At 53.0% G+C, this 21597-nt stretch overlaps 2 protein-coding genes across 2 annotated transcripts; both read right to left on the minus strand.

Moving 5' to 3' along the window:
- Positions 1 to 3266: 3266 nt before the first annotated feature.
- Positions 3267 to 10140, minus strand: LOC134432259 (serine/threonine-protein kinase PAK 3-like). Its single transcript, XM_063180781.1, has 11 exons — positions 10062 to 10140; positions 8940 to 9001; positions 7410 to 7446; positions 6661 to 6724; positions 5979 to 6027; positions 5557 to 5669; positions 5182 to 5299; positions 4310 to 4409; positions 3842 to 4038; positions 3607 to 3744; positions 3267 to 3368 (listed from the first exon to the last, which is right to left on the minus strand). Exons 1-11 carry the CDS (start codon positions 10138 to 10140, stop codon positions 3267 to 3269), a joined length of 1059 nt encoding a protein of 352 aa, XP_063036851.1.
- A 3243-nt stretch (positions 10141 to 13383) lies between these two features.
- Positions 13384 to 20265, minus strand: LOC134432224 (serine/threonine-protein kinase PAK 3-like). The gene is made up of 13 exons (XM_063180732.1): positions 20187 to 20265; positions 19204 to 19241; positions 18639 to 18765; positions 18568 to 18579; positions 17534 to 17668; positions 16785 to 16848; positions 16103 to 16151; positions 15681 to 15793; positions 15305 to 15422; positions 14433 to 14532; positions 13965 to 14161; positions 13730 to 13867; positions 13384 to 13485 (listed from the first exon to the last, which is right to left on the minus strand). Exons 1-13 carry the CDS (start codon positions 20263 to 20265, stop codon positions 13384 to 13386), a joined length of 1272 nt encoding a protein of 423 aa, XP_063036802.1.
- Between the last annotated feature and the right edge of the window lie 1332 nt (positions 20266 to 21597).

Here is a 21597-nt window from a genome sequence, read left to right on the forward strand (position 1 = left end):
TTTGGCAGCGCTGTGCGCGTTTGCACGCTGAGTGCCACCCAAGGGAAAGCCAAGACTCCTCTCGGGGTGCAGGCCGTCTGCTGAGAGCTCCTTGAGCACAAGGATCCTCCTGCAGGGAGCCAGCGGAAGAGCTGCTCTGGACGACCAGGCCTGGCACGCACCGGGACAACGCTGTGCTGACAGCACTGTGACGTGGCACCTCTGGCTTGACCTCACAATGGCAGCTGCTCTGTGGCTTTCTTGTGCCCAGCAAGACAACCTTCTGTACAGCTGATGCAAAAGAAAAGCCTGGGAAATTCTCCTCACTCACAAAGGCAGGGCTCAAGGCATGCCAGGGGAACTCAGAGAATGCGCCAATCCAAGCGGCATCCAAGCAATGCAAGCAAACATGACTCTTGGTCCCAAAAGCTTTGACTGAAAGCAAGTCTGCTTCTTCTAGGTGGCATCCTAGCTGGTTTGGAAAAGCCTAACTTCTTCAGTGACATTTAGATGGCAAACGAAGCAAAGATAATAAATTTCCAGGACTATTGCAGGCTGCAGTTGCTCCTTGAGCACGCGGGTGCATGCTGACCTATGGAGGGGCTTGACAGCTGGCCTGCAAGCAAAGCCGAGTTCACGGAAGAAATAGCAGTTGATGGTTTTTGAGTGTATCCATAGCAAGGAAGAAGACAAGGCCGTCAGCATGGAAACCCATTAGAAGAGATACAGGAAAATTTGCGTATGCTAGACTAGGTGCCGAAGTAGATGTGCATACGTGCCTTATAAATTTCTGTAAAACTTTTGCCAGTTATATTGGCGTTAATTGCTTTGCACCAATGGATAGAAGAAGTTATTGTGATGTAGTTAGTGACTTGAGATCACGCTTTGTTAAGAGTGTATAAGCTGGAGAACATGCAGAATAAAACAAACAAACCTTTTTCTTCTTGGACCCTGATCACGTGTGTATGCCACGTCCGGCCTAACGGTGACGCTTGCCCCATCTCTGGGTCAAGAAACAAGTCTTGTCTGACTGGTACCTTTTCAACAAGCTGAGAAAGAAATTAGTAGCTGGACATGCAGATTTCTGAAGAGAGGAAAGAAAAGTGTTGACAAGAATAAACCTAAGTTTTAAATGCCTGAAGCACTCAAAAATAACATGTTTTGGGATAGTGTACCATATGTTAGACAGAGTTAAAACAAACCACAACTCATTAGTATCTGGACTTCATTGCCCACTCTGCTTAGAAATGTTGCTTGAAGGCACTTGGTGTCAAGGATCCAGTTCCTGTAGATCACTGTCGACGTAGATCAAAATCCTACCAACCAATGAGTGTCAAAACCAGCAAGAGTGAGACTTTTGTCCTTGGCAGTAGCTTCCAGGTGCTCCTGGAAGTCACCAGGCCTTGACACAAAGATTTGTATTCAACGGAGGGAGAGAAGCATCATGCTCAGCTCTAAATGTGACCTTTGCTAGCAGATCATACTAGCGGGCAATAAATTACATTTGTTCTGCTCTTAGCCAGAGCCAAGATGGGAATCAAAGTCTAGATGACAGGAGAAGATCACACGAGCCTCAGCTTTTCCAGAGGAGGAAAAATACAAAGGATAGTAAATTTGCCTTGGGTTTACAGGCTATTTTTGCAGATGGATAGACAAGGGATGAAGCTTCAAAGATGAGAGCAAAGGAAAATCAACAGATATGCTGAAAGTGAGTGAAGAGGAAGGAGACCTCAAATTACCTGAAAAGCTGCACAGGAAGCTTCTCTACTTTTTGCACTTGCCTCAAGTTTTAATCGGCAAAATCTAGGAGTATTTCCAACTTATTTTTATTAATTCTAGAAGAAAGACAATCAAAACGGTGTACTTCTGCTTACAGTATCAAGTAAGGCACAGGAAGCCATTAGAGTAAGAAAAATTGTGTTCAGACGGCTGAGGCAGTCTTAGGGGTAGGAGGAATGGAGAGGCGTGGAAATCAGGCCTGTGGGCAACATTCAAGGAGCATCCAGTCCCTGAGCAGTCCCTCACAGTGGGTATGCCAGCAGATGGAGGCGAAATGGAGCCACAGCTCGGTGGGAAAAGGGCCGGGGTGGAGAGCCGTGCTCAGCAGGGGCTCCTGCATCAAATTGCTCAATGACAGGTGTGCTATGCTGTGTGCATGTTTCCAACACCTGGCAACAGCAGGCTGGCCCAGATGTGGGAAAAGGCCAAGGAGGCAGCAGAGTGGGAATGGGGCTCTGCAGGTGGCCCTGGTGGTTGCACACCCCTGTGGGGGATGAGGCTGGCCCAGAGGGTCCCTGGGGAAAAGAGAAGCAGGGAGGAAATGCCAGATGCCGCTGTGAGAATGCCATTCCATCCCACATAGTGACATAGTGAGAGGAGGGTGGCAACAAAATGGTGATTGCTGCTGATCAGCCTGACATCTGATCAAGATAAGAGGCCCAGAAAGGACTGCACATCTGCCTCCTAGTGTTGTCCTGAATGGCAGCTCATTACCTGGTGTTCATTACCTGTTATACTCTCAGCTTCCCACAGGCATGCCACACTTCAGGTAAGCAAAGCTGCTTACCTCACTTTGTTCTTTGGGCCTCTGAAATGGACTGTCCACTTAGCTACAGCCCGGCAAGGAAGGCAGCCTTACAACACTCTGGTATTTTCGACTTTTATTGACACTCGGGCTGAAACAAAGTATCCCCTCGCTGCTTCTCCATCTTCATCATTCTGTCCTGCAGGCGGCCTGCTCAGGCTGACAGCTTGGAGCGCCTGCAGGCTCCAGTTCTGCTGCAGCCCAGCTTTTCCTCTCACTGCTTAATTCTTATTATGACAATTCTTTCATTTCTACTTCAAAGCTTCCCTAAATTAACAACACTCTATCCTAAGATAAACAATCCTCTACTATCCAAGATGTCTATGTTCCATAGTCCTTAAAAGTTGATCCCTGTATTTCCTAATTTTTTAAAATTTTCACCTTTTGCAGAAAGAAAAACAACAGAGCTTTCAATTGAACCTAACAACATATCTAACCTAACGTAACCTAACGTAACCTAACGTAACCTAACCTAACCTAACCTAACCTAACCTAACCTAACCTAATCTAATCCAACCTATGCTGACCTAACCCAACCTAACCTAACAGCTAACCTAACAGCTCAACTGAGCAAATATCTACACTATCATGTTTCCTAGCTACGGCACAGCTCCTCTTCAAACTCGGGGGATGGCTCAAGCTCTGCCTAAAGATGACACATCCCCTTTTCCCTCCTCTTGGCTGGCGGGGCATCAGGGCCTCCTCAGGCGCAGGTGTCTCCTCTCCAGTCTTCCTGCACTCGCTTGGCTGAGATGATCAGAGCAGCCAGGCTGGAGGCAGGATCGCCTGAGGTCACGAAGGGATGCTGCCCAGAGGAAAAAGAACAAAGAAAGGAACTCTTACTTTCCAGGATCACATCCTTGCAGGCTCAAGCAGGATTCCCTGGCTACCAGCAAGACACACAAAGAGCACTGAGGGCAGCATGTGCCCCTGCGCCTTCCTGTCCTGGCAGCTTTCTGTGCCACGTGGCCCACACTCCTCCTCATCCCTTCATGCAGGTGTCCTCAGCTGCCAGGGCTTTTTGCCCCTTTGCTTTTTCTTACCTGTAGGAGCTCCTGGGCAGACCAGCGCCTGTCCTCATCTGCCTGCAGGCAGCAGCGGAGGAAGTCGCGCAGGAGAGCCGAGTGGTGCCTGGGGTTCTGCAGTTTTGGGGGCCCGTTCCTTTCTAGCAGTTCAAAAACCTACAGCACATGGATGCAAGAGGACACTCCACCTGCTCCTTTGCTAGCCACACACAGCTCTCTCCACACAGAGCCCTCTTGCTAAGCTGCACCTTACCCGGAGACGGGCTTCCCGCTGGTAAGGAGCTTCCCCTTCCACCATTTCCAGCCCCATGATCCCCAGGGACCAGATGTCCACTTTGGGGCCGTAGGCTTCTCCTCTCACCACCTCCGGTGCCATCCAGCTGGGAGTGCCGACGCTGGAGCTGCGCTTGCTGTGCTCAGGGCTGAGCTGAGCACAGAGGCCAAAGTCACCTGAGGACAAAAACAAAGCCTGTCAAAGCCAGCTACCACTGGCAAAGTGGCCAAAACCATTGCCCTGACCAGGCCATGCTGAATCTAACTGAAAAAGCAGCTGAGCTCTCCTTCCACGTGCCTGGAGCCAGGCAAATAAGGCATCGGCCGCTTCAAAAACACCCTGACGATTCACGCACTGGCCAAGCCGCGCTTCTGCCCCAGTGGCCGTCACCAAAATGCAAGCGCACGGCATATGCTGGACGTGCTGCCGCCCAGCAGGGATACCCACCCAACTTGACGGATCCGTCCGTGCCCACCAGGACGTTGCAACTTTTGATGTCTCTGTGGATGACTTGGCGGGAATGAAGGAAATGCAGTCCTTGCAGGCACTGAGAGAGGAAAAGGAGGGAGGGAAAGTTAACGTGCAGGATCTGATTTCATCCCACCCGCAAGGAAAGAGCTCAACGGGATTGGCGGCTTTCTCAGGGAATTGTGAGCGAGGGCGAAACATCACGCTGCTGTCACCATGAAGAGCTTGCTGCTTCAACACTCTTGGAAGTTTTTTCTAGATTTCCAAGCAAAGGCATCCGGGCTCCCAAAAGTTCCACCGGCCTTGGGTAGGAAGCGCGCCACCTTTGGCTGGGAGGCAGCAGGGCCAAGAATTTTGGGGAAGCCTAGTGGCAGCAGAAGAGGAAGCTGCTGGTGACAGCAGCACCTTTGAGCTGTTGACCTTTGAATGCATCGCCATCCAGGCTGCAATGCTATCCTTTGAAGCTGAGGACAGCTCTTTGCCCTTAGCTTGAAATTCTGCCAACCGCATGCTGCCTTCCAGTGGCAAGCAATGTAGGACAGACAGACAGGCTCCAGGCAAACATTCCCAGGCAAAGCTGAGAAGAGGAAGAAAGAGAAATTGAGCCAGTGAGCGAGCACCAAGGCCAGAGGACAGACAGGATGGAAGAGTGCAAGAACAGAGCCTGAGGAGTGCGAGGGCACCGGCAGGCAGTACACTTCCCATGCTCTTTCTTCTCCTGTGTGGTGTGACAGCAGCAGCAGCAGCAGCAGCAAAAGAAAGGTGAGAGCAAGAAATCTCGGCTCTCCTTAAGCTCCAGCTGACAAGCAGCATCCGGGCAGTCTTGGGCAAGCACAAGCGGCATCCCTCACCTCCCGACAGACAGCGCCTATCTGTCCTTCCTCCAGGTACACTGCCCTCAGCACATCAAACAAGGTGCCGCCGTCCATGAACTCCATGGCCAGCCAGAGCTCCGCATCCACCAGGTAGCTGAAAGAAGAAAACCACGGCATGGAGAAACAGAATGGGCACAGCCTCCGTCACCCCAGGGCCTGAGACAGGTTTTTGCAGCTGCTCTCCAAGCTAAGTGTGCCACAAGAGACTATTGAACACCAGCTCCACCTCCTCCCACGCTCTGGAGACCAGCAGAGAAATCATCCCCAGCTCTGTTCTCTGCCAGCGACCAAAAGCATCGTCTCTTTGCGCTTGCACCAGCTAAAGCTACATTGACACCAGAATATGCCAACCTGTCTAAGTAGGTAACGATATTGGGACTCCTGTTGTCCCTCATGGCCAGGATTTCATTGGCAGCCAGCTCCTCGGACATCTCCTCCTCGAGTGACATGATCTTGATTGCCACCTGCAATGACATTGGCCACCGGTACCTTGAGAAGACGCACCCTGCTCGAGATCACAAGGAGCACGGAGCGAGTGCTGCTGCAATGAGGCAGCACGCTGGGCCAAAGTGCCTTGTCACTAGACAGCAGAGCTTAGCAGAAGCACCAAAAGCCATCCCAAATGCATTCTGCCCCCGGAGCCTAGACTATATTTCAGAGGAACAGCCTCTGCTGCAGACATGGAGCTGCCACCCAAACCACCAAGCACAGCTCACAGCAGCGGGCAAAGCGCTCCAGAGCTGCAAAATGGCATGGGGCTGTTGGCACTTTACCTGTTGTCCACTGCTGGTGTCAAGGGCTTTATAAACAGCTCCAAACCCTCTAGAAAGACAAAAGCAGCAGAAAGAGACCTTTATCCCTTTGGCAGGGAAAGCAAGCCCAGGCAGCAGATCTCCCCCGGCTGCCTGGACGCCTTCCTTAGAAACAATGCCTGGCTGCAGCATCTCTTCGGCCAACAGCACGTCAGCCCGGGAGCCCTCTGCCATGCGGGGCAGGCTGTCCAAGGGAACACTAAGGTGCAGCATGAAGACCAAGGGCCGCTGGAAATCTCCAAGGCGCACACCCTGCCAGGTCATTTCAGAACCTAAGGGGAACTCTCTCCTTGTGCGGGTGTGCATGCATGTGTGTGTCAAAAAAGGGAGAACAATTTGAGTCACAAGACTGTCCTGGACAATCTGATCTTTCTTGCATGGCAAGGGGCTCTTTCAGGCCACAAAGCTGCAGGGCCAGGGGTTTTCCCAGCTCCTGCTCCTCACTGCTGCAAGCAAGACACTGCCAGCATCAACTTGTCTTTAATGAGGCCTTTGCATTGCTCTGACCGAGCAGTCCAGGCAGGCGACACGAGGTCAAGCCAGAGCCTGACCATGTTCGGAGCTTGCCTGACTTCACGCTTGATATTGCACCAGCCAAAGACCTGGCCCACACTTTTGTAAAATGAGCTGACGTCACGCTTACCCTCGCCCGAGTTCCTCAAATGCTGTGTATTTGCCTGTAGGCCGGCCTGGACTCACGATGCTCCCTGAAAGACAAAAGCAGTGCAGGGCGCTCACTCGCACACAGAGACGCCGCTGCCCAGAGCGTCCCAAAGGCAGCCCCACTGCCCGCAGCTCTGGGCCCTTTGCGGTCCCTTGGCTTCCAGCTGCTGAGACCAGCAAGTGGGAGGGCCATCTTCTCCACCTTTCATCAGGTGGCCTTTCCAAGAAGGCCTTGATTTCTTTCAAGAGCAGCATCCCACGCGATAAGCCAAAATGATGAGCCCTTAAGAAGGGGGCCCTAAGAGGTAACCAAGGGCCTTTGCAGCCTCCGCAGTCACACCCACCATCACTGGCAGGTCCACTGCCAGGGGCACAAAGTGTCTGGGCCGGAGGAGGAGTAAGAACCAGAGTCAGAAAACAGCTGGGGCCAGACAGCTCCCTGGGCAATAGTCACTTGCTAGGTGCCAGCCTTCTGCTCAAGCAGAAACAATCTCTGCTTTTGTCTTTGGCCCAGAAGGCAGCCCAGGCAGGGCCAAGCCAGGCCCAGCCGCCCTCACAGGCAGCAGGGACTCCCTGAGCGCTGCCGCGCTGCCTCAGAGCACAACAACACCTTCTGCAGAGAGGCCTAAGTGCCTCTGAGACCGAGGGGCAGCATCTGGCGCAGCCTACACCCAGACACGCGCGCAACAGCCTGCTCTGGCAGACAAGAAATGCACCGGACGGACGTACTCAGTGTCTTCAGGCCCTGCTCCTCCCTCATCTCGGGCTGCTGGGCTGCGCTGCTGCAGGAAGTGCCGGCAGCGGGGCTTGAGCTGGCTGCTGCAGGCCATGCTGGTCCGGCGGCACCAGGTTGAATGGCAGAGCCTGTCTTGCGCTGGGACAAGAAAGGATTGCCCGTCAGAAGAGCGGCTGGAACACATGCCCCCCCGAAGCACACAGCAAAAGCAAGGCCTTGGGAAGGTGCTTCCAGCCACGGCCAGGCCTCTCCAGCTGAGGCAGTTCCCATGTCCCCTTCTCAAAGGCACCTTCGGGAGAAGCCCAAAGGCTACTTGGATCCAGCCCCTCCCGACCACCTCCATGCTCCACCTGTTCAGCTTTTCTGCAAGACACTGGCAACAAGGTATCGATGGGGCTGCCAAGATCCACAAAGAGATCAGAGCAGGACCCCAGAGCCTTGCTGCTTTCCTCCTCCTGTCTTTTCCTGGGCCGGAATGAAATCAGCCCGGAGTTGGCACGCAACAGTCTGCTCAGAAGCCCGCAGCGTGTCCCTTCTCTGATCTGTTTCACGGATTTCCCTTCTCTATGGCAGCCTTTAGGGAGCGGCCCTTGGGAGCCGCTTTCCAGCCCTGCCCAGACCCACCCGCCCTTTTACACTGCAGGGCTGCCGAGGATTCTCCTCTCCAAACTCTGCTCTGACCGGCTGGAAGTGAAGCACAGCCTGAAGCTAATTAGTCCACGGAGAGAGCAGGTCCCTTCCAGGGGCCAGTGTCTCCCAGGTACCCTGCAAGGCTGTCAACTGTGAATTTGGGCCGCGCTGTCCGCTGACCACCGGCAGCCTGCACTGACAACGGGCACAAGGGGCTGACTCCTGCACTGAGAGTCACTGAATGCTGCCTCCTGTCTGATCCCAAGAGACACTCTGGCGCCCTCTCAGCATCCCAGCTTAAATGTCAAACTTCAGAACCCATTGGCCAGGGCTCCCCGGCTTGCCTGAAGCCGCACTACGTCACAGCAGGCACACGGCCGCCAGCATCTTCAGCCACGAGCAACAAGAGCTGCTCCAAAACGGGTAGCCTGGCCCTGCACCAAAGGCAGTGCCAAGCTCAGCTGTCACTTACTGGCTCTGCAAGTTCCGGCTGTGAAGGGACAGCGGCTGAAGGCTTCATCACCTTTGCTCCTCTTCATCCTCTTCCTCAATGACAGAGGCAGCCAGAGGAGCTGCTGACCCTGCTGTTGTGCCCTGCAGGCAGACAGAAGTGAGAGAGATGGGCAAAAGCCAGTGCCCTAGGAGCTGCTTTCTATTGAGCTGGGAAAGGACCCAGAAGAAGGGCAAATCATAGACTTTGATACAAGTGGGCCTCTGAGTCACGCAAACCCGAGGAAGCTGGCTGAACGAGCTGCTACTCCATCTTGCTGTGCATTTGAGCTTCCCTGCTGCCTAGAAGCAGCAAGATGCCTTGGAGCTGTCCCATTTGCCTTTCATCTCTTGAAAGGCTTTTCACTGGAAAATCAGCAAACAGCCAGTGCTCCCTTTGCTACTGCTGATGCCACCGGGCAGCCTGCCTTTCCTTCAGCCTCCCACGCCGGCACTCCACACTCGGCTGCAACAGGCCAAGCTGGCAGAATTGCTGCACAATTCTCACACGCCAGCAACGTCACAGCTTCCTTTGCCACTCACCAAAGGACAGGCTTGTCTCCATCCGCGTGTCAGGTGACCTGCAGCCAGCAAAGCAAAAGGAACCAGAGGCCCTTAGAAAAGTGCCTGTGCTGGCCACTCCCACAACACAAGGCAGTCCCAACACAGAGCATTTCCCTTTCCCAACATGCCTCCAGGAGCAACAGCTCTTTCCCACAGCAAGCAAGAGAACAAGATGGACGCGAGAGGAGCCTCTGTCTACAGTTGGGCCTCTTTTGCCAAGAGAGAAATAGGAAGACGGTGCTGGAAATGCCCGCTGCTCTTCAAAACTTTGAGCTTCTCTTGTGCCTAACAGCTCAAGCTACATTTCCCTCTTGCCTTTCCTGCATTTTCCATATACATTCTTTCAAATTGCATGCCCTAATTCCCATGCCTTGGCTGAAGATGATAGCCCAGCAAAGCTTCCACAAAGGGTCCCTTCCCTGTGGCAGCTCCCTGCTGAAGCAGCCCAGGAACAGCTGCTGGGCTCAGCAGCAAACCCTCCCTGCACTGGAGTTTGTGCTGCATCGCCAAGGCAATCGCAGTCTTGGCACAGCATCAAAGGCTCAAGTCATGCAGCCAAGGCCTCTGAGGGGCAGAATATGGAGCAAAAGGTGCTTTCCTTCACTCCTGGAGAGAAGCACTGAGTTGGTAGAAGTACTTCTGAGGATCTGCCCTCAGAGTCTGCAATTTGCAGCTTGTCTTGCTTGAAGCAGCAAGCTGAGGAAATAAATGACAGACTCCGCTGCGGCGCACTCTCCCGGGGAGGGGAGGCAACCGCTGCAGGTTGCATGGCAAATACTCTGCACGCGCCACCCAGTACAGATGCCCCCTTTGTAGCTGATGCTGCTGGCAGGACATTGACCAAAGCGGTGGCACCTTCATGGCCATTTTGTTCCCAAAGAAACTGGGCCACTGGTGCGGCATAAAGAGCAGAGCCAAGCAAAAGTCGGGTGATGCCAGCCCCAGGAGAAACCTTTACTTACGAGTCAGCTGGGTCAGGTAGTAGCCAGAATAGACAACAGAAAAGACGGTGCAAACGGCGGCACAGACTTGCCCGATCATTTTGGCAGCGCTGTGCGCGTTTGCACGCTGAGTGCCACCCAAGGGAAAGCCAAGACTCCTCTCGGGGTGCAGGCCGTCCTGCGCACAAGGATCCTCCTGCAGGGAGCCAGCAGAAGAGCTGCTCTGGACGACCAGGCCTGGCGCGCACCGGGACAACGCTGTGCTGACAGCACTGTGACGTAGCACCTCTGGCTTGACCTCACAATGGCAGCTGCTCTGTGGCTTTCTTGTGCCCAGCAAGACAACCTTCTGTACAGCTGATGCAAAAGAAAAGCCTGGGAAATTCTCCTCACTCACAAAGGCAGGGCTCAAGGCATGCCAGGGGAACTCAGAGAATGCGCCAATCCAAGCGGCATCCAAGCAATGCAAGCAAACATGACTCTTGGTCCCAAAAGCTTTGACTGAAAGCAAGTCTGCTTCTTCTAGGTGGCATCCTAGCTGGTTTGGAAAAGCCTAACTTCTTCAGTGACATTTAGATGGCAAACGAAGCAAAGATAATAAATTTCCAGGACTATTGCAGGCTGCAGTTGCTCCTTGAGCACGCGGGTGCATGCTGACCTATGGAGGGGCTTGACAGCTGGCCTGCAAGCAAAGCCGAGTTCACGGAAGAAATAGCAGTTGATGGTTTTTGAGTGTATCCATAGCAAGGAAGAAGACAAGGCCGTCAGCATGGAAACCCATTAGAAGAGATACAGGAAAATTTGCGTATGCTAGACTAGGTGCCGAAGTAGATGTGCATACGTGCCTTATAAATTTCTGTAAAACTTTTGCCAGTTATATTGACGTTAATTGCTTTGCACCAATGGATAGAAGAAGTTATTGTGATGTAGTTAGTGACTTGAGATCACGCTTTGTTAAGAGTGTATAAGCTGGAGAACATGCAGAATAAAACAAACAAACCTTTTTCTTCTTGGACCCTGATCACGTGTGTATGCCACGTCTGGCCTAACGGTGACGCTTGCCCCATCTCTGGGTCAAGAAAGAAGTCTTGTCTGACTGGTACCTTTTCAACAAGCTGAGAAAGAAATTAGTAGCTGGACATGCAGATTTCTGAAGAGAGGACAGAAAAGTGTTGACAAGAATAAACCTAAGTTTTAAATGCCTGAAGCACTCAAAAATAACATGTTTTGGGATAGTGTACCATATGTTAGACAGAGTTAAAACACACCACAACTCATTAGTATCTGGACTTCATTGCCCACTCTGCTTAGAAATGTTGCTTGAAGGCACTTGGTGTCAAGGATCCAGTTCCTGTAGATCACTGTCGACGTAGATCAAAATCCTACCAACCCATGAGTGTCAAAACCAGCAAGAGTGAGACTTTTGTCCTTGGCAGTAGCTTCCAGGTGCTCCTGGAAGTCACCAGGCCTTGACACAAAGATGTGTATTCAACGGAGGGAGAGAAGCATCATGCTCAGCTCTAAATGTGACCTTTGCTAGCAGATCATACTAGCGGGCAATAAATTACATTTGTTCTGCTCTTAGCCAGAGCCAAGATGGGAATCAAAGTCTAGATGACAGGAGAAGATCACACGAGCCTCAGCTTTTCCAGAGGAGGAAAAATACAAAGGATAGTAAATTTGCCTTGGGTTTACAGGCTATTTTTGCAGATCGATAGACAAGGGATGAAGCTTCAAAGATGAGAGCAAAGGAAAATCAACAGATATGCTGAAAGTGAGTGAAGAGGAAGGAGACCTCAAATTACCTGAAAAGCTGCACAGAAAGCTTCTCTACTTTTTGCACTTGCCTCAAGTTTTAATCGGCAAAATCTAGGAGTATTTCCAACTTATTTTTATTAATTCTAGAAGAAAGACAATCAAAACGGTGTACTTCTGCTTACAGTATCAAGTAAGGCACAGGAAGCCATTAGAGTAAGAAAAATTGTGTTCAGACGGCTGAGGCAGTCTTAGGGGTAGGAGGAATGGAGAGGCGTGGAAATCAGGCCTGTGAGCAACATTCAAGGAGCATCCAGTCCCTGAGCAGTCCCTCACAGTGGGTATGCCAGCAGATGGAGGCAAAATGGAGCCACAGCTCGGTGGGAAAAGGGCCGGGGTGGAGAGCCGTGCTCAGCAGGGGCTCCTGCATCAAATTGCTCAATGACAGGTGTGCTATGCTGTGTGCATGTTTCCAACACCTGGCAACAGCAGGCTGGCCCAGATGTGGGAAAAGGCCAAGGAGGCAGCAGAGTGGGAATGGGGCTCTGCAGGTGGCCCTGGTGGTTGCACACCCCTGTGGGGGATGAGGCTGGCCCAGAGGGTCCCTGGGGAAAAGAGAAGCAGGGAGGAAATGCCAGATGCCGCTGTGAGAATGCCATTCCATCCCACATAGTGACATAGTGAGAGGAGGGTGGCAACAAAATGGTGATTGCTGCTGATCAGCCTGACATCTGATCAAGACAAGAGGCCCAGAAAGGACTGCACATCTGCCTCCTAGTGTTGTCCTGAATGGCAGCTCATTACCTGGTGTTCATTACCTGTAGGTCTCTCAGCTTCCCACAGGCATGCCACACTTCAGGTAAGCAAAGCTGCTTACCTCACTTTGTTCTTTGGGCCTCTGAAATGGACTGTCCACTTAGCTACAGCCCGGCAAGGAAGGCAGCCTTACAACACTCTGGTATTTTCGACTTTTATTGACACTCGGGCTGAAACAAAGTATCCCCTCGCTGCTTCTTCATCTTCATCATTCTGTCCTGCAGGTGGCCTGCTCAGGCTGACAGCTTGGAGCGCCTGCAGGCTCCAGTTCTGCTGCAGCCCAGCTTTTCCTCTCACTGCTTAATTCTTATTATGACAATTCTTTCATTTCTACTTCAAAGCTTCCCTAAATTAACAACACTCTATCCTAAGATAAACAATCCTCTACTATCCAAGATGTCTATGTTCCATAGTCCTTAAATGTTGATCCCTGTATTTCCTAATTTTTTTAAATTTTCACCTTTTGCAGAAAGAAAAACAACAGAGCTTTCAATTGAACCTAACAACATATCTAACCTAACCTAACCTAACCTAACCTAACCTAAGCTAAGCTAACCTAACCTAACCTAACCTAATCTAATCCAACCTATGCTGACCTAACTCAACCTAACCTAACAGCTAACCTAACAGCTCAACTGAGCAAATATCTACACTATCATGTTTCCTAGCTACGGCACAGCTCCTCTTCAAACTCGGGGGATGGCTGAAGCTCTGCCTAAAGATGACACATCCCCTTTTCCCTCCTCTTGGCTGGCGGGGCATCAGGGCCTCCTCAGGCGCAGGTGTCTCCTCTCCAGTCTTCCTGCACTCGCTTGGCTGAGATGATCAGAGCAGCCAGGCTGGAGGCAGGATCGCCTGAGGTCACGAAGGGATGCTGCCCAGAGGAAAAAGAACAAAGAAAGGAACTCTTACTTTCCAGGATCACATCCTTGCAGGCTCAAGCAGGATTCCCTGGCTACCAGCAAGACACACAAAGAGCACTGAGGGCAGCATGTCCCCCTGCGCCTTCCTGTCCTGGCAGCTTTCTGTGCCACGTGGCCCACACTCCTCCTCCTCCTCATCCCTTCATGCAGGTGTCCTCAGCTGCCAGGGCTTTTTGCCCCTTTGCTTTTTCTTACCTGTAGGAGCTCCTGGGCAGACCAGCGCCTGTCCTCATCTGCCTGCAGGCAGCAGCGGAGGAAGTCGCGCAGGAGAGCTGAGTGGTGCCTGGGGTTCTGCAGTTTTGGGGGCCCGTTCCTTTCTAGCAGTTCAAAAACCTACAGCACATGGATGCAAGAGGACACTCCACCTGCTCCTTTGCTAGCCACACACAGCTCTCTCCACACAGAGCCCTCTTGCTAAGCTGCACCTTACCCGGAGACGGGCTTCCCGCTGGTAAGGAGCTTCCCCTTCCACCATTTCCAGCCCCATGATCCCCAGGGACCAGATGTCCACTTTGGGGCCGTAGGCTTCTCCTCTCACCACCTCCGGTGCCATCCAGCTGGGAGTGCCGACGCTGGAGCTGCGCTTGCTGTGCTCAGGGCTGAGCTGAGCACAGAGGCCAAAGTCACCTGAGGACAAAAACAAAGCCTGTCAAAGCCAGCTACCACTGGCAAAGTGGCCAAAGCCATTGCCCTGACCAGGCCATGCTGAATCTAACTGAAAAAGCAGCTGAGCTCTCCTTCCACGTGCCTGGAGCCAGGCAAATAAGGCATCGGCCGCTTCAAAAACACCCTGACGATTCACGCACTGGCCAAGCCGCGCTTCTGCCCCAGTGGCCGTCACCAAAATGCAAGCGCACGGCATATGCTGGACATGCTGCCGCCCAGCAGGGATACCCACCCAACTTGACGGATCCGTCCGTGCCCACCAGGACGTTGCAACTTTTGATGTCTCTGTGGATGACTTGGCGGGAATGAAGGAAATGCAGTCCTTGCAGGCACTGAGAGAGGAAAAGGAGGGAGGGAAAGTTAACGTGCAGGATCTGATTTCATCCCACCCGCAAGGAAAGAGCTCAACGGGATTGGCGGCTTTCTCAGGGAATTGTGAGCGAGGGCGAAACATCACGCTGCTGTCACCATGAAGAGCTTGCTGCTTCAACACTCTTGGAAGTTTTTTCTAGATTTCCAAGCAAAGGCATCCGGGCTCCCAAAAGTTCCACCGGCCTTGGGTAGGAAGCGCGCCACCTTTGGCTGGGAGGCGGCAGGGCCAAGAATTTTGGGGAAGCCTAGTGGCAGCAGAAGAGGAAGCTGCTGGTGACAGCAGCACCTTTGAGCTGTTGACCTTTGAATGCATCGCCATCCAGGCTGCAATGCTATCCTTTGAAGCTGAGGACAGCTCTTTGCCCTTAGCTTGAAATTCTGCCAACCGCATGCTGCCTTCCAGTGGCAAGCAATGTAGGACAGACAGACAGGCTCCAGGCAAACATTCCCAGGCAAAGCTGAGAAGAGGAAGAAAGAGAAATTGAGCCAGTGAGTGAGCACCAAGGCCAGAGGACAGACAGGATGGAAGAGTGCAAGAACAGAGCCTGAGGAGTGCGAGGGCACCGGCAGGCAGTACACTTCCCATGCTCTTTCTTCTCCTGTGTGGTGTGACAGCAGCAGCAGCAGCAGCAGCAAAAGAAAGGTGAGAGCAAGAAATCTCGGCTCTCCTTAAGCTCCAGCTGACAAGCAGCATCCGGGCAGTCTTGGGCAAGCACAAGCGGCATCCCTCACCTCCCGACAGACAGCGCCTATCTGTCCTTCCTCCAGGTACACTGCCCTCAGCACATCAAACAAGGTGCCGCCGTCCATGAACTCCATGGCCAGCCAGAGCTCCGCATCCACCAGGTAGCTGAAAGAAGAAAACCACGGCATGGAGAAACAGAATGGGCACAGCCTCCGTCACCCCAGGGCCTGAGACAGGTTTTTGCAGCTGCTCTCCAAGCTACATGTGCCACAAGAGACTATTGAACACCAGCTCCACCTCCTCCCGCGCTCTGGAGACCAGCAGAGAAATCATCCCCAGCTCTGTTCTCTGCCAGCGACCAAAGGGCATCGTCTCTTTGCGCTTGCACCAGCTAAAGCTACATTGACACCAGAATATGCCAACCTGTCTAAGTAGGTAACAATATTGGGACTCCTGTTGTCCCTCATGGCCAGGATTTCATTGGCAGCCAGCTCCTCGGACATCTCCTCCTCGAGTGACATGATCTTGATTGCCACCTGCAATGACATTGGCCACCGGTACCTTGAGAAGACGCACCCTGCTCGAGATCACAAGGAGCACGGAGCGAGTGCTGCTGCAATGAGGCAGCACGCTGGGCCAAAGTGCCTTGTCACTAGACAGCAGAGCTTAGCAGAAGCACCAAAAGCCATCCCAAATGCATTCTGCCCCCTGAGCCTAGACTATATTTCAGAGGAACAGCCTCTGCTGCAGACATGGAGCTGCCACCCAAACCTCCAAGCACAGCTCACAGCAGCGGGCAAAGCGCTCCAGAGCTGCAAAATGGCATGGGGCTGTTGGCACTTTACCTGTTGTCCGCTGCTGGTGTCAAGGGCTTTATAAACAGCTCCAAACCCTCTAGAAAGACAAAAGCAGCAGAAAGAGACCTTTATCCCTTTGGCAGGGAAAGCAAGCCCAGGCAGCAGATCTCCCCTGGCTGCCTGGACGCCTTCCTTAGAAACAATGCCTGGCTGCAGCATCTCTTCGGCCAACAGCACGTCAGCCCGGGAGCCCTCTGCCATGCGGGGCAGGCTGTCCAAGGGAACACTAAGGTGCAGCATGAAGACCAAGGGCCGCTGGAAATCTCCAAGGCGCACACCCTGCCAGGTCATTTCAGAACCTAAGGGGAACTCTCTCCTTGTGCGGGTGTGCATGCATGTGTGTGTCAAAAAAGGGAGAACAATTTGAGTCCCAAGACTGTCCTGGACAATCTGATCTTTCTTGCATGGCAAGGGGCTCTTTCAGGCCACAAAGCTGCAGGGCCAGGGGTTTTCCCAGCTCCTGCTCCTCACTGCTGCAAGCAAGACACTGCCAGCATCAACTTGTCTTTAATGAGGCCTTTGCATTGCTCTGACCGAGCAGTCCAGGCAGGCGACACGAGGTCAAGCCAGAGCCTGACCATGTTTGGAGCTTGCCTGACTTCACGCTTGATATTGCACCAGCCAAAGACCTGGCCCACACTTTTGTAAAATGAGCTGACGTCACGCTTACCCTCGCCCGAGTTCCTCAAATGCCGTGTATTTGCCTGTAGGCCGGCCCGGACTCACCATGCTCCCTGAAAGACAAAAGCAGTGCAGGGCGCTCACTCGCACACAGAGACGCCGCTGCCCAGGGCGTCCCAAAGGCAGCCCCACTGCCCGCAGCTCTGGGCCCTTTGCGGTCCCTTGGCTTCCAGGTGCTGAGACCAGCAAGTGGGAGGGCCATCTTCTCCACCTTTCATCAGGTGGCCTTTCCAAGAAGGCCTTGATTTCTTTCAAGAGCAGCATCCCACGCGATAAGCCAAAATGATGAGCCCTTAAGAAGGGGGCCCTAAGAGGTAACCAAGGGCCTTTGCAGCCTCCGCAGTCACACCCACCATCACTGGCAGGTCCACTGCCAGGGGCACAAAGTGTCTGGGCCGGAGGAGGAGTAAGAACCAGAGTCAGAAAACAGCTGGGGCCAGACAGCTCCCTGGGCAATAGTCACTTGCTAGGTGCCAGCCTTCTGCTCAAGCAGAAACAATCTCTGCTTTTGTCTTTGGCCCAGAAGGCAGCCCAGGCAGGGCCAAGCCAGGCCCAGCCGCCCTCACAGGCAGCAGGGACTCCCTGAGCGCTGCCGCGCTGCCTCAGAGCACAACAACACCTTCTGCAGAGAGGCCTAAGTGCCTCTGGGACCGAAGGGCAGCATCTGGCGCAGCCTACACCCAGACACGCGCGCAACAGCCTGCTCTGGCAGACAAGAAATGCACCGGACGGACGTACTCAGTGTCTTCAGGCCCTGCTCCTCCCTCATCTCGGGCTGCTGGGCTGCGCTGCTGCAGGAAGTGCCGGCAGCGGGGCTTGAGCTGGCTGCTGCAGGCCATGCTGGTCCGGCGGCACCAGGTTGAATGGCAGAGCCTGTCTTGCGCTGGGACAAGAAAGGATTGCCCGTCAGAAGAGCGGCTGGAACACATGCCCCCCCGAAGCACACAGCAAAAGCAAGGCCTTGGGAAGGTGCTGCCAGCCACGGCCAGGCCTCTCCAGCTGAGGCAGTTCCCATGTCCCCTTCTCAAAGGCACCTTCGGGAGAAGCCCAAAGGCTACTTGGATCCAGCCCCTCCCGACCACCTCCATGCTCCACCTGTTCAGCTTTTCTGCAAGACACTGGCAACAAGGTATCGATGGGGCTGCCAAGATCCACAAAGAGATCAGAGCAGGACCCCAGAGCCTTGCCGCTTTCCTCCTCCTGTCTTTTCCTGGGCCGGAATGAAATCAGCCCGGAGTTGGCACGCAACAGTCTGCTCAGAAGCCCGCAGCGTGTCCCTTCTCTGATCTGTTTCACGGATTTCCCTTCTCTATGGCAGCCTTTAGGGAGCGGCCCTTGGGAGCCCCTTTCCAGCCCTGCCCAGACCCACCCGCCCTTTTACACTGCAGGGCTGCCGAGGATTCTCCTCTCCAAACTCTGCTCTGACCGGCTGGAAGTGAAGCACAGCCTGAAGCTAATTAGTCCACGGAGAGAGCAGGTCCCTTCCAGGGGCCAGTGTCTCCCAGGTACCCTGCAAGGCTGTCAACTGCAAATTTGGGCCGCGCTGTCCGCTGACCACCGGCAGCCTGCACTGACAACGGGCACAAGGGGCTGACTCCTGCACTGAGAGTCACTGAATGCTGCCTCCTGTCTGATCCCAAGAGACACTCTGGCGCCCTCTCAGCATCCCAGCTTAAATGTCAAACTTCAGAACCCATTGGCCAGGGCTCCCCGGCTTTCCTGAAGCCGCACTACGTCACAGCAGGCACACGGCCGCCAGCATCTTCAGCCACGAGCAACAAGAGCTGCTCCAAAACGGGTAGCCTGGCCCTGCACCAAAGGCAGTGCCAAGCTCAGCTGTCACTTACTGGCTCTGCAAGTTCCGGCTGTGAAGGGACAGCGGCTGAAGGCTTCATCTTCCTTTGCTCCTCTTCATCCTCTTCCTCAATGACAGAGGCAGCCAGAGGAGCTGCTGACCCTGCTGTTGTGCCCTGCAGGCAGACAGAAGTGAGAGAGATGGGCAAAAGCCAGTGCCCTAGGAGCTGCTTTCTATTGAGCTGGGAAAGGACCCAGAAGAAGGGCAAATCATAGACTTTGATACAAGTGGGCCTCTGAGTCACGCAAACCCGAGGAAGCTGGCTGAACGAGCTGCTACTCCATCTTGCTGTGCATTTGAGCTTCCCTGCTGCCTAGAAGCAGCAAGATGCCTTGGAGCTGTCCCATTTGCCTTTCATCTCTTGAAAGGCTTTTCACTGGAAAATCAGCAAACAGCCAGTGCTCCCTTTGCTACTGCTGATGCCACCGGGCAGCCTGCCTTTCCTTCAGCCTCCCACGCCGGCACTCCACACTCGGCTGCAACAGGCCAAGCTGGCAGAATTGCTGCACAATTCTCACACGCCAGCAACGTCACAGCTTCCTTTGCCACTCACCAAAGGACAGGCTTGTCTCCATCCGCGTGTCAGGTGACCTGCAGCCAGCAAAGCAAAAGGAACCAGAGGCCCTTAGAAAAGTGCCTGTGCTGGCCACTCCCACAACACAAGGCAGTCCCAACACAGAGCATTTCCCTTTCCCAACATGCCTCCAGGAGCAACAGCTCTTTCCCACAGCAAGCAAGAGAACAAGATGGACGCGAGAGGAGCCTCTGTCTACAGTTGGGCCTCTTTTGCCAAGAGAGAAATAGGAAGACGGTGCTGGAAATGCCCTCTGCTCTTCAAAACTTTGAGCTTCTCTTGTGCCTAACAGCTCAAGCTACATTTCCCTCTTGCCTTTCCTGCATTTTCCATATACATTCTTTCAAATTGCATGCCCTAATTCCCATGCCTTGGCTGAAGATGATAGCCCAGCAAAGCTTCCACAAAGGGTCCCTTCCCTGTGGCAGCTCCCTGCTGAAGCAGCCCAGGAACAGCTGCTGGGCTCAGCAGCAAACCCTCCCTGCACTGGAGTTTGTGCTGCATCGCCAAGGCAATCGCAGTCTTGGCACAGCATCAAAGGCTCAAGTCATGCAGCCAAGGCCTCTGAGGGGCAGAATATGGAGCAAAAGGTGCTTTCCTTCACTCCTGGAGAGAAGCACTGAGTTGGTAGAAGTACTTCTGAGGATCTGCCCTCAGAGTCTGCAATTTGCAGCTTGTCTTGCTTGAAGCAGCAAGCTGAGGAAATAAATGACAGACTCCGCTGCAGCGCACTCTCCCGGGGAGGGGAGGCAACCGCTGCAGTTTGCATGGCAAATACTCTGCACGCGCCACCCAGTACAGATGCCCCCTTTGTAGCTGATGCTGCTGGCAGGACATTGACCAAAGCGGTGGCACCTTCATGGCCATTTTGTTCCCAAAGAAACTGGGCCACTGGTGCGGCATAAAGAGCAGAGCCAAGCAAAAGTCGGGCGATGCCAGCCCCAGGAGAAACCTTTACTTACGAGTCAGCTGGGTCAGGTAGTAGCCAGAATAGACAACAGAAAAGACGGTGCAAACGGCGGCACAGACTTGCCCGATCATTTTGGCAGCGCTGTGCGCGTTTGCACGCTGAATGCCACCCAAGGGAAAGCCAAGACTCCTCTCGGGGTGCAGGCCGTCCTGCGCACAAGGATCCTCCTGCAGGGAGCCAGCAGAAGAGCTGCTCTGGACGACCAGGCCTGGCGCGCACCGGGACAACGCTGTGCTGACAGCACTGTGACGTAGCACCTCTGGCTTGACCTCACAATGGCAGCTGCTCTGTGGCTTTCTTGTGCCCAGCAAGACAACCTTCTGTACAGCTGATGCAAAAGAAAAGCCTGGGAAATTCTCCTCACTCACAAAGGCAGGGCTCAAGGCATGCCAGGGGAACTCAGAGAATGCGCCAATCCAAGCGGCATCCAAGCAATGCAAGCAAACATGACTCTTGGTCCCAAAAGCTTTGACTGAAAGCAAGTCTGCTTCTTCTAGGTGGCATCCTAGCTGGTTTGGAAAAGCCTAACTTCTTCAGTGACATTTAGATGGCAAACGAAGCAAAGATAATAAATTTCCAGGACTATTGCAGGCTGCAGTTGCTCCTTGAGCACGCGGGTGCATGCTGACCTATGGAGGGGCTTGACAGCTGGCCTGCAAGCAAAGCCAAGTTCACGGAAGAAATAGCAGTTGATGGTTTTTGAGTGTATCCATAGCAAGGAAGAAGACAAGGCCGTCAGCATGGAAACCCATTAGAAGAGATACAGGAAAATTTGCGTATGCTACACTAGGTGCCGAAGTAGATGTGCATACGTGCCTTATAAATTTCTGTAAAACTTTTGCCAGTTATATTGACGTTAATTGCTTTGCACCAATGGATAGAAGAAGTTATTGTGATGTAGTTAGTGACTTGAGATCACGCTTTGTTAAGAGTGTATAAGCTGGAGAACATGCAGAATAAAACAAACAAACCTTTTTCTTCTTGGACCCTGATCACGTGTGTATGCCACGTCCGGCCTAACGGTGGCGCTTGCCCCATCTCTGGGTCAAGAAAGAAGTCTTGTCTGACTGGTACCTTTTCAACAAGCTGAGAAAGAAATTAGTAGCTGGACATGCAGATTTCTGAAGAGAGGACAGAAAAGTGTTGACAAGAATAAACCTAAGTTTTAAATGCCTGAAGCACTCAAAAATAACATGTTTTGGGATAGTGTACCATATGTTAGACAGAGTTAAAACACACCACAACTCATTAGTATCTGGACTTCATTGCCCACTCTGCTTAGAAATGTTGCTTGAAGGCACTTGGTGTCAAGGATCCAGTTCCTGTAGATCACTGTCGACGTAGATCAAAATCCTACCAACCCATGAGTGTCAAAACCAGCAAGAGTGAGACTTTTGTCCTTG

The sequence above is a fragment of the Melospiza melodia genome, chromosome Z (genome assembly GCF_035770615.1).
Source record: "Melospiza melodia melodia isolate bMelMel2 chromosome Z, bMelMel2.pri, whole genome shotgun sequence".
Taxonomy (NCBI): Eukaryota; Metazoa; Chordata; class Aves; order Passeriformes; family Passerellidae; genus Melospiza; species Melospiza melodia.